At 43.3% G+C, this 22,587-nt stretch overlaps 1 protein-coding gene across 2 annotated transcripts; it reads left to right on the top strand.

Moving 5' to 3' along the window:
* The first annotated feature begins 1,496 nt into the window (after positions 1 to 1,496).
* enpp2 (ectonucleotide pyrophosphatase/phosphodiesterase 2) lies at positions 1,497 to 22,395 on the top strand. 2 transcript variants are annotated; one of them, XM_030781883.1, is made up of 25 exons: positions 1,497 to 1,881; positions 2,712 to 2,814; positions 4,129 to 4,293; positions 5,217 to 5,342; positions 5,822 to 5,882; positions 6,426 to 6,523; positions 6,871 to 6,950; positions 7,489 to 7,608; positions 8,082 to 8,137; positions 9,475 to 9,540; positions 9,995 to 10,067; positions 10,682 to 10,790; positions 11,050 to 11,175; positions 11,673 to 11,704; positions 12,100 to 12,227; positions 13,662 to 13,746; positions 13,831 to 13,918; positions 14,583 to 14,752; positions 15,753 to 15,798; positions 16,049 to 16,188; positions 16,940 to 17,075; positions 18,896 to 18,973; positions 20,827 to 20,959; positions 21,114 to 21,267; positions 21,958 to 22,395. In XM_030781883.1, the coding sequence occupies exons 1-25, from the start codon at positions 1,864 to 1,866 to the stop codon at positions 22,126 to 22,128; spliced, it is 2,562 nt and encodes an 853-aa protein (XP_030637743.1). In that variant the 5' UTR covers positions 1,497 to 1,863; the 3' UTR covers positions 22,129 to 22,395. The 2 variants fall into 2 exon arrangements, with proteins under 2 accessions (XP_030637743.1, XP_030637742.1); XM_030781882.1 differs by having other exon boundaries at positions 15,663 to 15,798.
* Positions 22,396 to 22,587: the final 192 nt, after the last annotated feature.

The raw sequence follows: 22,587 nt of genomic DNA, 5'->3' as shown, positions 1-22,587 counted from the left end.
GCGTTCATGCACCATTTCAGCAGCAAAAATGTCATACCTCAGCCGCCAAGCGGAGCAGCAGTTCCTGGATCTGGTCTGTCGCTTGGAGCTTCAGACGCCATTCAGCGTGTTACTGAGAGAATTCTTTAAAACGTCTCAGCCATGTCTCGTATCCCTGGAGGCGTTACGCTCTGTCATTTTTTAAAATGATCGCATTACACTGGTCTCGCTCTGTGCTCTCTCCTCAGCGTTTCCGTGTTTCTCACTCCGATCTCAGATATGTCTCACAGCCACCCTGCCTGGGCTGGCGTAGGACAGAACAGCGTTGAGTTGGATTTCGTACGTCATCATTAAGCACACAGTCAACCATCTACAGTCAGGAACTAGTTTACACACACGTACACACACACACAGGAACACTTCGCCACATTTTGGGGTGGGGGTGGGGGTGGGGCTGAACATGGGGGCTACCCTCGCACCCCCCGTCATACCGGGCTGTAAATCAGGACCTCTTCTCCCTGGGCTTTTATAAGGGAACTGTTCACTTAGCAGGGTCTTTAGTTCCCCCAGCAGTCTCTAAGCTTTCCAGACGTTTTATTAGCCACTGGAAAGTGTGGATGGTAAACTGAATCTCAAGTATTCTAGCTCAGCAAAAAAAAACAAACAAAAAACAGAAACGTTTTAAGTGTAATATACACTCAACTAATTCAGTTTTTCTGGCCTTTTTTTTTTTTCCAATCCTCAGTCAAAAACATTGATTGTAAATGGGACTAAAACCAAAAGTGTCTGTGAATTTTTGATCAATGTGTGGAATTCATAAATAAGCCATACATAGTTTTGTCTTGAGTAATCTTGTGTGGAGCCGACATACTGTCCAACCATGTGTGTTTTAGCTTTTCCATTTCAGATGGTTTTACCAGGGCCGTAACTTCAGCTCATCCGTCTCTTGAAGTCCTGACTCATTATACTACAGTTTTGTTTATTAGCCCTTACATTTTATATTTTGCAATGTGTTTCGGTTGTCCTAAACTGTTTAAAATAAAAACAATTTATATTACCCCCTTGTTTGTTCTGAAGCTGTTCCCCCGCAGTAACAGTAAAGCAAACAAGACTCGTGTGTGTGTGTGTGGTTTGAATTTCGAGGTTTGACTGTTTTCGGTCTTTTTTGTGTCTCTAGAGTCCGTCCAAAGAGGAATAACTTGTGATTTACTTGAGGCAGTAATGAGTTAATGAGATGTGACTTTCTGAGCGTACAAAAAGAGAAAAACACATATTAATATTTTTTGTAATGTAGAATGGCGTCAGATGTCCTTGTCTAATCTTATCTCTCCACATATGCGCCTCATCAGAGCTGATGGTGCCCTTGACCGAATTTACTCAAATAGGGATCGGCACCAACTTTACTGTACACCACGGGGATTTCTGCGTCATACTATCTGCTAAATAGTCTATATTAAGTGCTTTATAAACATCTTAGTTCTGTACAACAGTTTAAGCAGTGAAATCCTAGAGACGACAGACAAATGAATTGAAGTCCATTAAAATGTGATTTAAAACAAGGTCGGCTCAGGAAACGTCTCAACAATTCTTTCCGCAAACTTCAAGCAGTCAAATAACTGAACATATGCTATGTTGAGGCTAAGAGGCATTATAACGGTAAATCTGGACAACAGAGCAACAACTCGCTCTTGCTGTGTCGTTTCACCTCTAAGACAAGTCGTACACTCTTGCCTCATCTGTATTGGCTGAGGGGCAGATTGAAAAAAGTCAACACATCAATGGGTTGCAGCAATGACATTTACCACAGTGTGGTCAGGATTCCTGTCGTGAGCGCTAACGCTCAGAGTTAGGCTACTCTGGACCGGGGTAAACTACGCATAAACCATGTTGCCATTAAAACTGGTACGGTAAGATCGATTTCTAATAGTATTCAGAAAATGTTCAACAGTTTTAGAATAACTGAAAATATTTTTTTAAAAATTTAAAGGGAGAAATTGTGTGCGAGACTAGTTTTGTCAGACTGTACTTCAGTTTAAGTGTATGTTGAAGTATATTGTATATTTTGACCGAACTTGCATGGGAAATTGACAGTGAAATATCACGTAATTTGCTGCTCGATAAACTACAGTGAGGGACATGGTGGTTTGGACAAACGTAGCGGTCCCTTTCGATTGGGAAAGATGACTTTCTGCAGATGTGTTGCCATCGAAAGCCTATATAGGACCATTGGAGCGGAATCTTAACCGTGCGTTTCAATATAAAAGCAAGATGATGTTTAAATTCATCGCTCCTTAATTGTAACGTGCTAGTGGCCATTCATCAAAACCACTCATAGTCCCTCTCTGTACAGTTTAGTGTGAATATAGACATTAGTTGCAGCTGTAACATAGTGGAGCCTGGAGGTCGTTTTCCTTAAGATCGTCGAAGTAAGTTAAACCATGCAGGTGGCAAAACGCGAAGTTTTAAAGCGCATTCGCGTTCATTGTCAGTTACTGCAGGGAGCACTTTGTCTGGGTCAGTAAATTTAGTTAAAATGTATGATTTTTTTATTGTTGTTTAATTTCACACAGGTATGCTAAACGTGTATGAGTTATGGAACCATTAAAACATTTTCTATGACATTCTTTCGTTTTGATGGTAATTAATTTCGATATTTTATTTCTCTCTTTGGTCATACTGGTAGACTGTCAATCTTTATTGAGTTGTCACATGGCGACCTTTACTATTCACAGGTGCTCTACGTAAGCTCTCTTTTCTCCGGTGCTAATATTTGCGTTGGATTTGTTGTCAACCGAGCGGGGCGATCGACAACGTCGTATGAATCTATTTCAGAATGTAAGTAGTCTGTTCTCGATTATAAATCTGTTGAAATGATTGGTTCTCATAAATCCGTCACTATTACCTGGCATCATTTTATTCAACTGGGGAAAGAGACGGCTTTTCAAATTATTTACACACGTTGATGGATTACGATACATTCTGTCTTTCTTTGGGTTTGAAACATTTCGTTGGAAATGTCTCAGTGGTTTCGTATAGGTTGATGTATGCCAACCTATACGAAACAGAAAAAACACAACCCTATAGCCTTCTCCTCAGTGTATCTTGGATAGGCGGTCTGTATGTAGCTAGAATCGCTTGTGTACATAAACTCAACTGATGCCATTTTAAACATGTCAAAGGCGTGTTTCTGTAGCCTAGTTTGTATATAGTTCACTTTGCCACAGAAAAAAACGAAACGTGTTTTGGCACTCGGCAATGCGGAGAATTTTTGTTTATGTCGAAATTTTACAGCGTTTTAGCACGGGTCGTGGCAGTAAGAAAACTGTAACCATAACAACACGATTTAAAACAGAACTTCTAAATTTGCTGCTGTTTAGCATCCGTGCCTGAGCCAGCGAGTACAGTGCAGCAGCGTAACAATCGGTTACTGTTAGTCCGCTGGGCGAGTGATAGAGGCATTGATGTAAATTTGGGAAATATTTGCTCAACTCTACCTTGAGTCAATATTAAGAAATGCACAGGCTGTTTCAGCTCATTCTGACCCAGATTCTTTGACCTTTGAAAAAAAAAACCCAGAACCATTACAGTAATTTAAACTGCGCTCCAGAGCAAATTCCCCAGAACTGCAGGTGTCCTGGAGCCAAAATGTGTTGTAAAAATGAGGATACCATTAAAATAAAAGGGCAAGATTTGATTATATCACAGTTCCAGCTTAAAATGGCACATTTCTGCGTTCAGTTAGGGTTTTGCACACACTCATTAACCGAACCAGTTAAATGAAGGTTATTACGTTCAAGGCATCTACTGGTCTCAGGACCACATAATCTGAGGATTGTTAAATTGTAGTGATAATTGTTGTTTGCTAGTCGCCAATTCTTGCAACAGAGATAAGCCTGCACTTTAATCATTTTCAGTTATTCAGTTGGTTGTCATTCACCTGATGGATATAATCAGTCCACGGGGGAAACGTATTGTTAAAGTTATGTTAGCCAGGTCACATCTGTTCGTTATACTAACTCTGAGTGAATTAACTGAGTTTGAGAAGTGTACTGAGGTTGGTCTATGGAGGGAGCCTGTTAAAACTGTTCAAAAAACAGTTAAAAGTTAAAAAAAAAAAAAAAAGATAAAAGTTTCTTCTCTTCGTGTTAGTTCTGTCAGACGCCCCGAAGCTTACGGCGTCTGAGTCCTGCAAAAACAGGTGCTTTGAATTGGTTGACTTCAAACCCGAGGAATCCACTCAGTGCCGCTGTGACAACCTCTGCAAAACTTATAACAGCTGTTGCTCCGACTTCGACGAGCGCTGCCTAAAAACAGGTAAGCCCCCACCACTGCCTAGGTGGTCCCCCCGCGCTTCTTTTTTTCCTGTAGCCTAATGTGATTAACTCGAGTTGCAATTCTATCCGTCTTGGCAATGTGGAAAACATTAGGACCATCGCAGAGAGAGAGAGAGAGAGAGAGAGAGAGTACATCGTGTTTCTAGAGTTCCAGGGACTAGGTTTGTGGTTTATAGCACCGATTTTTTCCCTCTCTTTCTTTGACTATAAAAAAGTGTAAAGGAACATTACTGATCCTGTTCTTTGATTAGTCTTTTTTTTCTGGATCTAAAATAAATAATAAAAAAAAACAAGTACAGCAAGCAGAGAGAAAGAGATTATCATCTCCTTTGGCAAGATCAACTCCCAGAATTGTTGCACAGTCAGCATCTCTGAAGCGTTTGTTTGCACTGAATTAATGATTTATGTTGGTGAATCAATACAGTGATGACACTGTGTAATACATGCCCGACACGCCTGTTTAATGGTAAACATACACTTACACTACTAGCCACATCAACCCTCTAGAGACTAAACCACTGTGACTGGGCTTTTTTGTTGTTGTTGTTTTTGTTGTTGTGATGCATGATGAGTGTGGGAGATATTCTGTTATTGTTTTTGGACAGATGTATGTGTAGAGTGTCAAGTCGTATTCTCTGCTCTTACCATGTGTGTGTATCTATGTCTGTGTGCATGTATGTGTGTGTGTGTGTGTGTGTGTGTGTGTGTATCTATGTCTGTGTGCATGTATGTGTGTGTGTATCTATGTCTGTGTGCATGTATGTGTGTGTGTGTATGGCTGTGTCTGTATCCATGTATGCTTCTGTGTGCGTGTGTGTGTGTATGGCTGTGTCTGTATCCATGTATGCTTCTGTGTGCGTGTGTGTGTGTACGCGTGTGTCTGTCCGTGTGTCCGTGCGTAAGAGGGAGGGTTTCAGTGCAGTAAGGAACGCTGCGGAGAGACCCGGAATGAGCAGCACGCATGCCACTGCTCCGAGGACTGTCTGGCCAGAGGAGACTGCTGCACCAACTACAGGACCCTCTGCAAAGGTCAGCGGTGAACAGTGCGCTCTCTCAGCTCCCTCTGTCAACAGGCTCTCAATCACTTTTACATAAACACACATCCGTCTGCTCCGTTAGCGCGGAATTCTTCAAGCCTGACTGAAACTCAGGGTCTTGGTCAGTGTATGTCTGTGACACGACAAACTCGCTGTCAGAACATTATTATAAAGATGTTTTTTTTTTCTCCTGAAATGTATTCGCTTTTTGAGTGATTTATTGCAGCCTGTATTAAAGACATATGTAATTTGGCTAACACGTTTTTCGCTCTGTGTCAGCCATTCTGGTGTGAATACTGGATCAAGCAGAGTGCAATATCAAACATCTGAATGATCCTGCTCCCAGTCAGACTGAAGCTTAGGTCATGGTGCAGGGGATTAAACTGGTATATTCATCTCTCTCTCTCTCTCTCTTTCTTTCTTTCTTTCTTTCTTTCTTTCTGTCTTTTCTTTTCTCTGTCTTTCTTGCAGGTGATACGTCTTGGCTGCAGGAGGAGTGTGAGGAGATTAAAAATCATGAGTGCCCAGCTGGGTGAGTCAGTTGTTATTTTAATTTCCAAAAGGTGACGGAATTCACACGGCGCATGTCCCAGTGACACCACTGAGCAATACATATGCATGACTGAATCAGCACCTGAATCAACATGCCAAACAACTGACAACTGAGCGATGGTGTTAACCTCTGAAGTGGTAACACCCTGGCAGTGGGATTTTTAAAACTGGTATTTTTGACAAAACGAATGCAAACGAGTTCCATTTGTAGCTGTGCGTTAAGCAGGACACAGAAAGTTGTGAAACTAGGCACACTACAGGGGGACTTTTTTCTTTCTTTCTTTCTTTCTTTCTTTCTTTCTTTCTTTCTTTTTTAAGCCAGTCCACTGTGGGAGGATCTGAGAGCAGGTTCACTTCAGTTTCCCAGTTTGTTTTTACAAAGTGAAGTTATTAAGCTATTAGGAAACTCTTGCTTTCAGAGAATAACCCATCGGTAAATGTTTACATGACCCGTGTGTGCGATGGATGCTGACAAAAATCCAGTGCAGTCCTTGAAATCATTTTTTCTTTTGTCCCCCTGCAGATTCGTCCGCCCTCCGCTCATCATGGTCTCCGTGGACGGATTCCGTGCTTCCTACATGATGCGAGAAAAAACAGTTATGCCCAACATTGATAAACTTAGTAAGTGAACATTCACACAACCGGTGCCCAGTATCGCCACTGACACACAACTAAAACTGTCCCCTTAGAAAACCACTGAACATGTCCCTGTTTATTCCTCACTCAGACAGTGCTTCTTTTTCTTCCCTTTTTTTTCTTCCCTTTTTTTTTAGGAAAAGATGTTACATTGTATCACTTTTTCATTCTGTGACAAATGCATCGTTTCAAATAGTGCTAGATATTTCATTCCTGTGACAGTGGTGGAGTGGTTGTTTGATGTGCTGAGGCAGTAAGAGAGCATTTGCTGTTAGGAATAGTGATGTTAATGTGTGTTTTTGTTTCTGACAAATCTTTAACGTCTCTTCTAGAAACATGTGGAACTCATGCCCCTTACATGAGGCCAGTTTACCCGACAAAGACGTACCCTAATTTATACTCTGTTGCCACGGTACGTGAGAGCGAAGACACTGACCGACTGCAGAGCTGTAAATGTCAATTTATAAAATTAACCAGTTATTTGAGACGTGGGTTCCCCTCTCAAAATTATGGCCCAGCGCCAAAGAGACTTAAACCCTTGTTGTTCCGGAGACAAGAGTTGAAGAGTGTTGTTCTGGATAAGAGCACCAAAAGAAAAACCAAGTGTATTTTACATATTTAATTGTGTAGATCAGTTTTAATAGGATTTGCGGTTATAATTAATGATACTTACGCACTGTGCATGATTTAAGTACTGTGAACCTTTTATCAGTATTAGGTGTAACAACCTTGAAATTACAATGAATTAATTATAATTACAATTAATATTGTATAGAAACGAATGCATTTCCCCTTAAAGCAGTGCAAACATATTTACTCTGGTGCATCGTGCGTAGTTCCGATTGGTTAAACTACGCAGACGCTGTGAGTTATATTCTTCTGCACAGTAATTTATTGTCAGTGCTGGGTCATTATTATGCCTTTCATGTTGCCTAATGTTTCCCTTACAGGGCCTTTATCCTGAGTCCCATGGAATTGTGGGTAACTCTATGTATGACCCTGTGTTTAATGCCAACTTTAATCTCAGAGGCAAGGAGAAGCTAAAGCATCGTTGGTGGGGAGGTCAGCCTGTGAGTTCATTCGCCAAGTCTGTTTTTCCTTTTGGCAGAGAGATAGAGATAGAGAGAAAGGGAGAGAGGGAGAGAGAAAGAAACCGCTGAACCACATCTGTAAGCCATTACTCCAGCAGCTGGGGAAGATTGTCGACGTTCACTGAACCCGTTACTCGTCGGCTGTTGAGGTTCCAACTACTGAGTGAACAGTGAAAATGCGGGAGTCCATCTGGTGCAAAGTCATAACAGATTCAGAGTCTAAACTGTTTACCTTAATTTATTAAGTTCTTCAAAGACCACACCGAGTACATTTAGACTCCGTGATGAAGCCGTTGTGATGAGATTGGTTTTCTTGTCAGCCTTTGTTTTGCAAAAGCATTTAACTTCAATGAACGCATTCATTTTTCAAGAAGGTTTCTGGCTGTTGCAGTTTGTCTTACAGAGCGACGTGATTGTGTGATGTTTAAAAGATGGCTTTCCTTTGTGTTCAGATCTGGATCACAGCTAAGGAGCAGGGAGTCAAACCTGGCACATTCTTCTGGCCTGTGTAAGTGTTTTTGTCCTCAACTCTGAGACCAGGCCATTTGGAACCTTCACTTGACTGCCAAGCAGTGTAACAGGCAAACACACACACACACACACCCATCCACACACACACACACACACACACACACACATATACACACACACAGTCTGCTCAAAGACCTGGATCAAAAACAAAAGCTGTCTTTATGTGGTAATTACAATCCAACAGCACGGCTGATAGAGTTCACACTACGGTGGGAGTTATACGCATGGCCTTGTTTGGCTGTGCTTTCGGGCATGTCTCAGGCCCTGTCTTAAACATGCCCCAAACACAAAGGCTCCCACATCCGCGGACACAGAGGTCTTTTAGCCGGCCTTTTTTTTTTCCCCCCTCCCACCCCTCACGCAGTTATAGAGGCATCAAGCTCCCACTGTTTTGCTAGCAATTTGTGCCTGTTGACATAAAGCAAGTCCTCTGTGAACTGGGGCCGCGGTGTGACTTCTTCAGAACGCCTTGGCTAAAGTGCATTTCAAAGTCCACTTCCTGCCCCCAAACCTGAGGGAGACTTTTTTTTGGAGGAGGAGGGGGGGGGGGTTATCTAGTTAAAGGGGGTGAGAGACCCTCAGCTTTATGGGAGTTGAATGGGGTTTGTTGACCCGACTGAAGGGGAGAGTCTAATCCGTGTCATCAAAAGGGAGAGATTTCCTGTGGAGATTTAGCCTGATAAAGCCTGTTTCCTCTTCCTCCTTTAGTCTCCCTCTGCAACCCCCTCACCACACACACACACCCACTCACACACACACACACTAACACACTCACACACTCACACACACACACACGCATTTTGTACCCCAGACCGAATTAGTGCTCCACACCATGAGTGTGCAGTCAGGTCACGAGTCCCAGTAAGTTAGCTTTACCTAAAACACACACGCATGCACGCACACACACACACACACACACACACACACACACACATACACACATGCATCCCAGAACTGGGCAGGCAGCGGCTATCTTCTGTGCCAGTTGGCCTTGAATTAGTTTTTTTGCACCTGAAAATCAGGGAATTCAGAGTTTCAGAGGTTTCAGATCTGAAAAAATCAACAGGTCTCAAAAGAGAGGTTTGTTTGAATCTTGATGTATAGCAATGTAGGTTTTTATTTTGGTCTTTGCTGAACAGACCTGCTGACCCACTCTGTTTATCCTGGTCCATGTGAAATCAGCTCATTCCGATCCATGTGAAATCAGCCCAGTAAAGTCCAGTAAAGTAGCTCTTGTCTCCAGACCAAACTGCACACGCTTTGGGTCCGAGCGAGTGCGTGATGGTTCGTTTTGTTCGTTTTGTGTGTGTCCAGCGTGATTCCTCTGGAGCGGAGAGTGCTGACCATGCTACAATGGCTTAACCTGCCAGATCCAGAGAGGTAAACATATATCGCATTACCACTAACACCATGCTCCTCTTATGCATACTGTCATTCATCCTGACTCTGTCTGTCACTCACAGGAAAAAACCTCAGACTGTCTGCCTTCATTTCAACTAATCTGTTGCTTTGAAGTCTCACTATTAGTGTTCAAAAGTGATACTGTATGCTTTGCGTAATTATTGGAGGTGTTATACTATATATGCATTACCTATTACAGATCTATTATACATATATACACATCTATCTACACACACACACACTCACACATATATGGACAAAGAGACAGAGAAGAGGAGAGAGAGAGAAAGAGAGACCGCGGATATTAGATTATTTAGATTGTTTGATATTTGATGTGTGCACATGCACTGTTTCCATCCGTTATAAAACGTGATTCCTGTCTGGGCCTGGTTCCTATGCTGAGTCATAGTGACTGACGCGTGTCTGGTTTTAGGCCTTATGTCTACGCCATGCACTCTGAACAGCTGGACGCCTATGGCCACAAATTAGGACCACAGAACACTGAGGTGAGCTAAACTTACACACTCTACACAGCTGCGGTCAAAAGATGCGGTCGACCATGACAAACACACACGCACACGCACACACACACTGACTAATACACACACACACACACACACACACACACACACACACACTGACTAATACACACACATTCACACACACACACACACACACACACACACACACACACACACACACCTCCAGATGTGGCTTATACAAAACAAAACCTCCCACTGCCCTTCTTGGGAAAGTTCTCTTAGCCTTTTCTTGTCTCAGCCTAAAGTGAACCTAATGGTGCAAGTGTGGATTTGGGCCGTTATTTTAGACTGGCGCCATACTGGTTTGATAATCCGTGTTTTAGGACATTGGAAGAGAGAGTTCACAGAGCATTTCTGGGAATACACTTTGGTTACTGTACGCACGAGACCAGTAACAAGTCACCAAATACCTCTTTGGCATCTTTAAAATTAGAAAATCATTTCAGCAAAAAGTACTGCTTTAGTCAGTAGCATGCAGACATTAAGCATGGTTCTCTTAGGTAAAAAGTGAATAGGTCGTGTGAAACAAATGAAATGTGAAACGAATGTGTGTGTGTGTGTGTGTGTGTCTTGTGCAGTTGAATGGTCCTCTAAAGGAGATTGATAAAGTGATTGGGCAGCTGATGGATGGCCTTAAACAGATGAAGCTTCATCGATGTGTCAATATCATCTTGGTCGGAGACCATGGTACAGTCAGCCACTCAATACCACAAGTACCACAATGAAATGTCACTCAAATGCCTTCCAATGCCACTTCAATCAGAGCTGAATGTTTTTTGTTTTTTTGTTTTGCCACGATGTAGCGCTAAGCAATCTGTTATTGTGATAGTAATACTTAAGAGAATACGAACAATGGCATAGAAAAGACTGATTTACGTATTGAAGAATCGTGTACCTCAGCGAGGTGTGGTGTGTCTCACATGGAGAAAAATGTTTCTCCACGCAGGAATGGAAGAGGCGCATTGTGACAGAACCGAATTCCTAAGTTCCTACATGTCGAACGTGGATGACATTATGCTGATCCCTGGGTCTTTGGGAAGAATCCGGGCCAGATATCCTGACAGCCCTAAGTGTGAGTGGAACCAAAGCGAATCGGCGAGAGACGGGAACGGCTGCTCTCTGACGCTGAACTCTTGTTCGTCCTTGGCAGGGTCACGGACACCGACGTCAAACATGTCTGAACAAATAATGAACACTGTATCAGCTGCTTTGGAAAGTACACCTTATCCACCCAAGAGCTCCAGTGTGACTAAAATGATACGTTTTCTCATATTTGGATAAAATGAACTTTCAGCTGCTGACGTATTAGCTCAGGCTCTAGTTGTAGAGAGTGTTGAGATGCCGGTTGGGTTAGAAACACCTCTCAGTGTAAAAAAAAAACCTGGATTTGTCACTGTTCCTCTTTTCAAAGGGGGATGTATCGCGTGGTAACCTGAAATCAAATCACGCGCAGTGTTGTCCCTACAGACGATGTGTATTTACCCTGAGAGCGTGTGACGCTGATCAGCCTGTCGGCTCCACCGCGACGCGGCGATAAACAGTGTCTCTCTGCTCTTTTCTGTTTTTCAGATGATGCGAGAGCAGTCGTGGCAAATCTCACTGTGAGTTCAATTCAAATTTTCGTTCTCACAGAAGTTTTCTCTTCTTTCATTGCTGTCAGGAGGAACATTGTGACCTAGATTCTTTTGATCAGAATTACTGGGTGGATGTTTTTTGGTTTGTTTTTTTTTTTTTTTACAATTTACAGTTTAGCATTTGGCAGACGCTTTTAGCCAAAGCGACTTACAATCAGTGCATCAGTCGGATTCCTAAAGGAGATTTTTTTGCTTTATGTGGTCTGTTGCTGTGATTGAGTGAAATCCAAGTCACCGCTGGCACGTACAGTATTTACCTCAGGACAGTGTGTTTCCTTTGGGTCTTTTTGCTTGTGTCTCTGTTTCACACTGAAGGATCTCACTGTCGTTCTGATCTGTCTCTGTCTTTCTGCTCTGCGCAGTGTAAAAAACCTGACCAGCACTTTAAACCGTACCTGAAAGAGCACCTTCCCAAGCGCCTCCATTACGCGAACAACCGCCGCATAGAAGAGATTCACCTGATGGTGGAGAGGACGTGGCGCGTTGCTAGGTAACCTTCTCGTTTTGTTTTCGAGTCCTTACGTTGCTTAACTGTAAATAACCGAATGTCCTACAAAACAAATAAGTAAATCCGGCACTGAGGAAACGCACGGATTTACACCTTTATGTCAAGTAAAATGCTTTCAGACACTCGAGGTTTGGTTGGAAAAAAACACAGATGCGTGGATGAAGAGTAACAGGATGAGCTCCTTCAAATTCGAGTGTGTATTTGAGTCAAGTCAGAAGGGAACGATTTTCAGTGCCTTGAATCTAGGTTACAGTGTCCTCTGAGTCAGAGAGGGGCGGTAGAGACTCACGGCACACACCCTACTGCCTCTTTTTTTTCCTTTTCGTCCTCCTCTTCATCATCAGCTTCGGCAGAGACCTCAGTGGAAAGTTCTGACTCCTAAAGCAAACTCGTGAGGTAATGCCTGTCACAGTCACAACAACCCTACACGGAGTGGGAGTGAGGCGCGGAATGGTGGCTGAGAACGAGCTCACCTCTGCTGGGACCCCCACCCCACCCCACCCTACCCTAACCATGCACCCGCCCTGTTTGGCTTGGCACGTCTAAGGGCCAAATGAAAAGCGTCTTTCAGCTCTCTCTGCCCGAGATACAGACAGTCTAATCGGAGGCCCCAGCGCTGTGTACTGGCTGCTCCTTTGGCTTTAGGCTCAGAACCTTACACTCCTGTAGGTGGCGAGTGTGAAACAGGCCTTTTGAATCGTGCAAAAAAAATGAAATGAAATGAAATATTTGAGCCCAGCCGTCGGGCTGATCGTTGATTTAGTGGACGCTGCGTGCTTGCGGGATTCCTGTCTTCGCTGGAAGAATCACTGAGTGCAGTGTAGTGTCTGAAACGCGCTTAATTAAAAACGTGTGTTTTTTCACAGGACGTGAGGATAGGGGAGCTGGTAGAGCTAATTGCTTAGGGCCGACGAAGTGTTTGAACCGTCCGTTCAGACTGCAAAAGCTCGTTTCAATTCATGTTTCAGAATTTGCTCAGCGTAATTGAGAGAGTCATTCATTACCTACAAAAAATTTCCATAAAGTTCTGATGCATGGGTCCACTCTCCAGACTGAAATGATTTTCAGCCTAAATTTTAACCAGTAAGTGTTTCTCTTGGGAAAATGCTAGACTGCATATTTGGCCAGTGCCCAGACGACGGCGCACGCGTGGTTTAATCAGCAGATAAGTTGAATCAGGTGTGATTGCGTTAGACTGTAGTGAAAAATGTGCCGTGTTTTTCATCTCCTGGACCAAGAGCTTCAGAAACATTGGTGCCAGCCCTTCTGTAGGGGAAACCGGTTATTGAAGTCTCAGTCTGACAGGCTAAAACTCACCGCTGTTAGATTCGTCCTGTTATAACTGGGAGGTGCACTTGAACGCTGATGTGTCATTTTAGAATTTGTGTCAATGTATTAAACATCTGATTTTCACAGGAAATCTCCTGAGGGAAAGAAGCCTCCTGGCAAATGTGGGTTTAATGGAGATCACGGTTACGATAACAAAATCACCAGCATGCAGGTAAGACGTCGTCTTTGCGAAAAGTCGCCCGTTGCTTCCCCTGTGTGACACCTTTTTAAAGACGTGCCTGACGTTTGTTCGCAGACCGTTTTCATGGGATACGGCCCGGCGTTTAAATTCAAGACTAAAATCCCTCCGTTCGAAAACATTGAACTTTACAACGTTATGTGTGGTAAGATGCCTTACTTTGTAGAACTTTGGTGTATTTAGACTGAACACATGTCTGATTTAAAACAATCAGCCTGTACTCTAATGTATTAGAACTGAATAGTGAGATGCCTTGCTACAAAATAAGCCTTTAAAAGCACTTGACTGTAATAATCAGCCATGTAATAGCCCCAGCTTTGTATTCTGCATGCGTGTGCCCAGGTCTGCTCTTGATGAGATATGTAAACCCCAAAATCTATCTATCAAAAGCAGGGCTGTGGAATTGGTACACAAAATCTTTGACTCCGACTCCAACTCCGACTCTGACTCCTCAGTTTATGGTACCACTGACTCCGACTCCACTAACCCAGTTTTGCTTCCGACTCCATGACTCCGACCTTACGGTACCACTGACTCCAACTCCGACTCTGACTCCACTAACCTAACTTTGCTTCTGACTCCGACGCCATGACTCCGGCCCCTCAATTTATGGTACCACCGACTCGGACTCCAGTAACCCAGTTTTGCCTCCAACTCCACAGCCCTGATCAAAAGTAAAGAATAATCAGTCTGACTTACAAATGAATAGAAACTCTGTGTAAAACTTGTAGGGTTTTTTTCAATGCTTTGCTGGTGCCTTGGCTTGTATTTGTATTCCACTGCTCACGGCTGATCCGTGTCCTCCACAGACCTGCTGGGTTTAAAACCCGTGCCAAATAACGGCACCCACGGCAGCCTGAACCACCTGCTGAAGAACCCGTCTTACAAGCCCAGCATGCCTGAGGAGGTGTCCAAGCCCAGCCCCTCAGCCTCCCTCACTGGCCTCACTGACGACCTGGGCTGCACCTGCGAAGACAAGGTCAGCTGCTCAATCGCACACACGCACAGACACACACACACACACACACACACACACACACACACACACACAGCCATGGCTTATACCTCAATCACACACACACAGACACACACACACACACACAGACACAGCCATGGCTTATACCTCAATCACACACACACACAGACACACACACACACACACAGCCATGGCTTATACCTCAATCACACACACACACACACACACACACAGCCATGGCTCATACCTCAGTCACACACACACACTCACATATAGCCATGGCTTATACCTCAGTCACACACACACACACACACACACTCACACTCACACTCACACTCTCACTCACTCACTCACTCACTCACTCACTCACTCACTCACACACACACTCACACACAAACAAGGAAATATGCATGTGTAGTGTTCATTTGTCTGATAATAACTGTGATTTGTAATGACAGGTTTTTTTTTATGGATTATGGATTTATTCTGTCTGTAGGGAAGATTCAATTTACAGTTCTCCTGTAGGTCTACCTCAGAAGGCTTAGCTTGAGAATCTTTAACTAACTGGAGATTTCCTCTGCTTTGTGGTGGAGCACGTAACAACCCTACAGACAGAATCAACCATGAGAATTGTGAAGTGTGAATAGTTTGTTTTGACTGACGTGAGATCGGCGATGTATCGGATGTGATGTATAATTTCATATTTCTTTTCATTTGTGTCTTTTTTTGTTTGAGTTTCACGTGCAATGAAATTGGGTGTGGCTCCCATTGGCTTTCTGATAAAGCCAACAACCCTTACAGTAATCAGTGTGGGGAAAAAAAAAAACCCCTTGTCTCATCATTTTAAAGTGCTGTTGTTTCCGTGGAGATGTAGATCTCTTGCTAGAGAATTCTCACCTTTAATCTCTTGCAGTTGCGTACAAAAAGTAGAGGGCAGAGGGCTTTGAAAGTGGCCATAGTAAGAGGCTATAACCTGGAGTCACTGTGGCTCTGTCTGTTACAGAACAAAGTGGAAGAACTCAGTCAGCGAGTGCAACAAGCTATCAATGGTAAAGACCCCTCCTTTGGAAGTGACTTTCCACAGTTCAGCATTTTAGCCTGTTTTTTTTTTCTTCCTTTTCCCAGTTCAGCATTTTAGCCTGTTTTTTTTTTTCTTCCTTTTCCCAGTTTAGTATTTTAGCCTGTTTTTTTTCCCTTCCTTTTCCCAGTTCAGCATTTTAGCCTGTTTTTTTTTCCTTCCTTTTCCCAGTTCAGGTCCATTCATAGTTCTGTTTCCGTTCCGATCTCTTTTGCGTTCAGACAGCAAGAACCTCCCGTACGGTCGACCCGCCGTTCTCTTCCGAGCCAAGTACAGCGTCCTGCACCACGGCGATTACATCAGTGGCTACAGCGAGGTTCTCTTCATGCCTCTGTGGACGTCCTTCACCGTAAACAAACAGGTACCGCGCTAAAGCCAACGCAACCAGAGAACGCGCCACGTCACCACACTTTACTGCACCGAATAACCCCATTAATGTTATGTCACTGTTACCTGTTACTGCTACGTCCACAGGCCTGCTACATGTCTGCTGTAAGAGTACTCTGATAACAGTGCCAAGTTAACACCAACCGTGTACTATGACTGCAGTACTGCTTGCGCTGGAACTAACGTGGAGCTAACAAATGCTTACTGCAATGGCGCTAGGTCACTGCCCTGTAGCTGCATTCCTAATACAGTATAATACTGTTACCCTCTCATGACCCCGTATGCATTTTTAGTCACTATGACATTACTGTTGTGCTGGTGTGCTGTGTGCAAGCACTGCTTAAGCGCTTGTCTGGTTTCTAATATGGAGGTTTCTGTCGCAATGACATTTATACTCTACACTACGCAACGTCTGCTGTCAGACCAGATAGCAATGGAATGCCTTGTGTTGCTGCTGGATTTTTTTTTGTTGTCATCTTACACCTGACTTTACTCACTGTTTAGAGTAGAGACATAGTACTGAGAGGTGGATTATAGAAACAGGTGTGTGTGTGTGTGTGTGTGTGTGTGTGTGTGTGTGTGTGTGTGTGTGTGTGTGTGTGTTTGTGTGTGTGTGTGTGTGTGTGTGTGAGTGTGTGTGTATGTACATGTTTACGTGTCTGTTGCCCAGGACTCAGTGTCTGTTTGAGGCTACAGCACTTCTCTCTGTCACCCTGTTTTTGCAGGTAGATGTCACGTCTCTGCCTGAGGCTCTGAGTAACTGTGTGAGACCTGACATCCGTGTTCCTCCGGCTTACAGTCAGTCCTGCACCATGTACAAGGCCGACAAGCAGATCTCATACGGTTTCCTCTACCCACCACGTAAGCCGCCCTCTAACCCTAACCCTGCCCACCATACACTCATCACCATACCACATCACTGCACACTAATCACCATACCACACCTCATACTAAATCACTATACACTAATCACCATACCACATCACTGTACACTAATCACCATATCACATCACTATACACTCATCACCATACCACACCTCATACTAAATCACCATACACTCATCACCATACCACACCTCATACTAAATCACTATACACTAATCACCATACCACACCTCATACTAAATCACTGTACACTAATCACCATACCACATCACTGCACACTAATCACCATACCACACCTCATACTAAATCACTATACACTAATCACCATACCACATCACTGTACACTAATCACCATACCACATCACTATACACTCATCACCATACCACACCTCATACTAAATCACCATACACTCATCACCATACCACACCTCATACTAAATCACTATACACTAATCACCATACCACACCTCATACTAAATCACTATACACTAATCACCATACCACACCTCATACTAAATCATTATACACTAATCACCATATCTCATCACTACACACTCATCACCATACCACACCTCATACTATATCACTATACACTAATCACCATATCAGATCACTATACACTAATCACCATATCACATCACTATACATTAATCACCACACCACACCTCATACTAAATCATTATACACTAATCACCATATCTGATCACTACACACTAATCACCATACCACACCTCATACTAAATCATTATACACTAATCACCATATCTCATCACTATACACTAATCGGCATATCTCATCACTACACACTAATCACCATATCACATCACTATACATTAATCACCACACCACACCTCATACTAAATCATTACACACTAATCACCATATCTCATCACTATACACTAATCACCATACCACACCTCATACTAAATCATTATACACTAATCACCATATCTCATCACTATACACTCATCACCATACCACACCTCATACTAAATCACTATACACTAATCACCATATCAAATCACTATACACTAATCACCATATCTCATCACTACACACTAATCACCATACCACATCACTGTACACTAATCACCATACCACACCTCATACTAAATCACTATACTCTAATCACCATATCTCATCACTATACACTAATCACCATACCACACCTCATACTAAATCATTATACACTAATCACCATATCTCATCACTGTACACTAATCACCATATCAAATCACTATACACTAATCACCATATCAAATCACTATACACTAATCACCATACCACATCACTATACACTAATCACCATATCTCATCACTGCACACTAATCACCATACCACATCACTATACACTAATCACCATACCACATCTCTATACATTAATCACCATATCCTAATCACTACACACTAATCACCATACCACATCACTATACACTAATCACCATACCACACCTCATACTAAATCACTATACACTAATCACCACAATGTGCTGTAATGCGTCATATCCCATCATTCATACATAGTGGTGGTAGCACATACCTGAGGGAGACAGTTCTTCTACAGAGTTTCAGACCTCTCCTTCTCTAATCTCGGTCAAACAAACCTTCCACTTTTCAGGATCCTAAGCGATCTTTGAATATTCAAGTGTGTTCGATTAAGGCTGGAGGGCAAATCGTGAGTTGAATCGAGAGACATGTGGCCCTTCAGTAGAGAGGATTTCCTCTCCCTGACTAAAGACGGCTGTCTGTGGACCTACGATAGATTGAGTTGATTATCCGTGTTTTTTTTTCTCCAGAGTTGGCCTCAAGCCCAGAAACACGATATGACGCTCTTCTCATTACCAACACTGTCCCCATGTATCCGGCCTTCAAACGTGAGTCTTATTCTGTTCCACACTTACACCCTGAAAAAAACAAAAGGAGAGATTCTCCTTTCGTCACTTACATGCAGAGGAAACTTCGGGGCTACGGGTCATGGGTGGTGATGAGAAGAAGGAGAGCTGTTCTGCTCAGGATTCACACCCATGGCTTTGTGGTTCTTAGGCTTATTCACATACCACTAAGACGCTGTTTGATATTGTAACCTTATGTAATACAATAATGTGTGTTATTCACTCATCTTCTGTAGCACAGAGAGATGCCCCCACCGTGTGTTTTCTCAGAGAGTCCCTGATGGCTTTAAAATATTGAGCCATCATAACCCTCTGTGTGTGTGTTTGAGTGTGTGTAGTGAGATTTCAAGCCAAATTATGGAATTCATACGAAAACAGAATTGCTTTTATTGCAAGCGCAACATCTGTTCAGTGGTTGCAAATGCCCTTTTCTTGGAAAAAAAAACTACTCATATGTATATATAATATACCCATTGCAGAAAGGTTGACGCATATTTCAAAAGCATGCCACCGTTTTTTTAGTATTACTTGGCAGTTGCAGCAGGGAAATGTCGAAAATCACGAATCCGTTCAGCAATTTACCTGAAACTGTAGCTGAGCAAAGCTGGTTTAAGTGGAACCTGGTTTGTCACAGTGACCTGGGACTGGATAGACGCTGACTGCAGAGCAGAGGATACTGTTTCAGACGCTGTGTGTGCAACACATTATGTACTTAAAACAGGGTCAGACTGAACTGGTTCCTCTGCAGTTTGTGTCGGAACACGTCTGGTTTGAATCTTCTTTAAGTGGCAGTCTGGGAGGCCTGTGAGGAGGTGTGGTCACGTCTGATAGGAAGTGATTGGGTTTACTTTGTAAGTGTGCGAGTGTGTGTGTGTGTGTGCGTGTGTCTGCCCGTGTGCGTGTGTGTTTCCATGCATGTACATGCTTACTGGAGTATGTGTGTGTATTTGTGCATGTGTATGTGTGTGTGTGTGTGTGCACGTGTGTCTGCCCGTGTGCGTGTGTGTGTGTTTGCATGCATGTACATGCTTACTGGAGTATGTGTGTGTATTTGTGTGTGTGTGTGTGTGTGTGTGTGTACGCGCACGCGCACGTGTGTGTGTGTCAGTCATGGGTATTTCAGTAAGCTTTGCTGTGACCTGAGGTTGAAAACAAGGCCACTGTGTGAGTGCTGCTTCTGTTTCATATAATGGCACTGTACACACACCAAGTATCCCTTTAGAGGAAATAAGTACACACACACACACACACACACACACCCATGGTTCAACACAATTCAGGATCCACACATGCAAATGTATGTGTGTCCATGGCATATCGTGCCTGTATACATGTATTGCTTTTGATAGCCTCTGAATGTGAAAATGTTGAAATTTTCTGTGCTTGTACAGAACACACACACACACACACACACACACACACACACACACACACTCACACACACACTTTGCGGTGAAGCAGAGGAGGGGAGACTGGCGTTTAAGGCGGGCGGGGCATTGCGGCTCCACCTGGTTGTGATTAGCTGTGCTGAACTGAAGTGGGAGTGAGTGGAGACCAGCTTAGTTCTGCCCCCCCCCAGACTAATCCTGCAGTCCTACTCGCTTCCGCCCTCTGCTGGCCATTAGAATTAGGGTCGCGATTCAAGGCTGAAACTGGTACGCTCATTTATTCATTCATTGTCTCCGTCTATCTCTACTCTCCTACTCTCACTCTCGTGCGCACACAAGCACACACACACACACACACACACACACATATATATTTATGTGTTATTTATCTGTATTTCTATGTATCTGTCTGCCTGTCTGCGTGTCTGCTACCCCTGCCCTGCTCAGGTGTGTGGACTTATTTCCAGAAGATACTGGTGAAGAAATATGCCAGCGAGAGAAACGGGGTGAACGTGGTCATGGGGCCGATATTTGACTATGACTACGACGGCCTGAAAGACTCCGACGACAAGCTCAAACAGTAAGAGCGTACCCCTCTCTGCTGATGTTTATGTATCGCATAAAATTTGCTTGCGATGTAATTGGAGCTAAGAGTGTGTGTATGTGTGTGTGTGTGTGTGTGTGTGTGTGTGTGTGTGTGTGTGTGTGTGTTTGTGTGTGTAATCTGATCACAGGTACACCAGCACGACAGTCCCCATTCCCACTCATTACTTCATAGTGGTTACCAGTTGCCTGGACATCGATCAGACTGTGGACTTGTGTGACGGTCCTCTGAGTGTTTTCTCCTTCATCCTCCCGCACCGTCCGGATAACGATGAGAGCTGCAACGTGAGTGCCGTCTTCTCTTCTCTTCTCTGCTCTTCTCTTCTCTTCTCTTCTCTTCTCTTCTCTTCTCTTCTCTTCTCTTCTCTGCTCTTCTCTTCTCTTCTCTTCTCTTCTCTTCTCTGCTCTTCTCTGCTCTTCTCTTCTCTTCTCTTCTCTGCTCTTCTCTTCTTTTCTCTGCTCTTCTCTTTTCTTTTCTTTTCTTTTCTTTTCTTCTCTTCTCTTCTCTTCTCTTCTCCTCTCCTCTCTCTTCTCTTCTCTTCTCTTCTCTTCTCTGCCCATCTTGTCTTGTCTCATCTCTTAGCTCAGACGGAGCACAGTTATAAAAATCCATCTCTGCTCTTTATGTTGACACTGATACTCCACTCACACTGAGGAACTGACAAAAAAAAATCACACACATTTGACTGCTTTTTGTCATTTGCAGTTATTAAACTTTTTTGAGAGCTGCTCGTTTGCCTGGGTGTGAAAACATTGCTCGTGATTATAGTTGTAGTGACTGAAACGTATTTTTAATTCCCTGCATTAACCTTCCAGCTACAATCCTGTATTATATTCTTCTCTCCCGTGTCTGATAAAGCTGCCCATACACGTCGCAATAGCTTTAGTCACATGTGTTAAAGACACATTTAAGTCTGTCTGACCTTTGATCCGGATCCAAACGCTGTGTCGTGTCCCTCTGCGTCCGTCACACAGAGCTCTGAGGAAGAGTCCAAGTGGGTGGAGGAACTGATGAAGATGCACACGGCGCGGGTTCGAGACGTGGAGCTCCTCACGGGCCTGGACTTCTACAGACGCACCAGTCGGCCGTACAGCGAGATACTGTCCCTGAAAACATACCTCCGCACGTACGAGAGCGAGATCTGAACCACTAGACCTGCACTAGCCACAGCACGTCCCTCCCCACCACGGTTAGGTGTATATTTTGTGTACAAGCAGTTGTATTTATTATTCGTGACTAGTTAATCATATTGTCCTCCAACGTTTTTTTTTTGTTTTGTTTTTTTTGAGGGGGCAATGAATCATACGCAAAATTGGACTTCTTTTTATGAACTGTAGTAACTGTGATATGCTATTTGTTGATTTGTGTGTGTGTGTGTGTGTGTGTGTGTGTGTGTGTGTGTGTGTGTTTGTGTGTGTGATTTTGTTCTGTGAGCATGTTGTCAAGTGTGTGTGTGTGTGTATTAGGAATTCTGTACTGTACACAATAATGAATCTGTATTATTGACTTTCAGTTGTACCACCTGTGTGATTGACCTATTTATACCGTACGTGAATTTCATTGCAATAAACACTTTTGTACTTAATTCCATATTTATGGTTTTG

The sequence above is a fragment of the Chanos chanos genome, chromosome 8 (genome assembly GCF_902362185.1).
Source record: "Chanos chanos chromosome 8, fChaCha1.1, whole genome shotgun sequence".
Taxonomy (NCBI): Eukaryota; Metazoa; Chordata; class Actinopteri; order Gonorynchiformes; family Chanidae; genus Chanos; species Chanos chanos.
The sequence above is the reverse complement of the archived record's forward strand: the minus strand, read 5'-3'. Positions and strand labels throughout refer to the sequence as shown.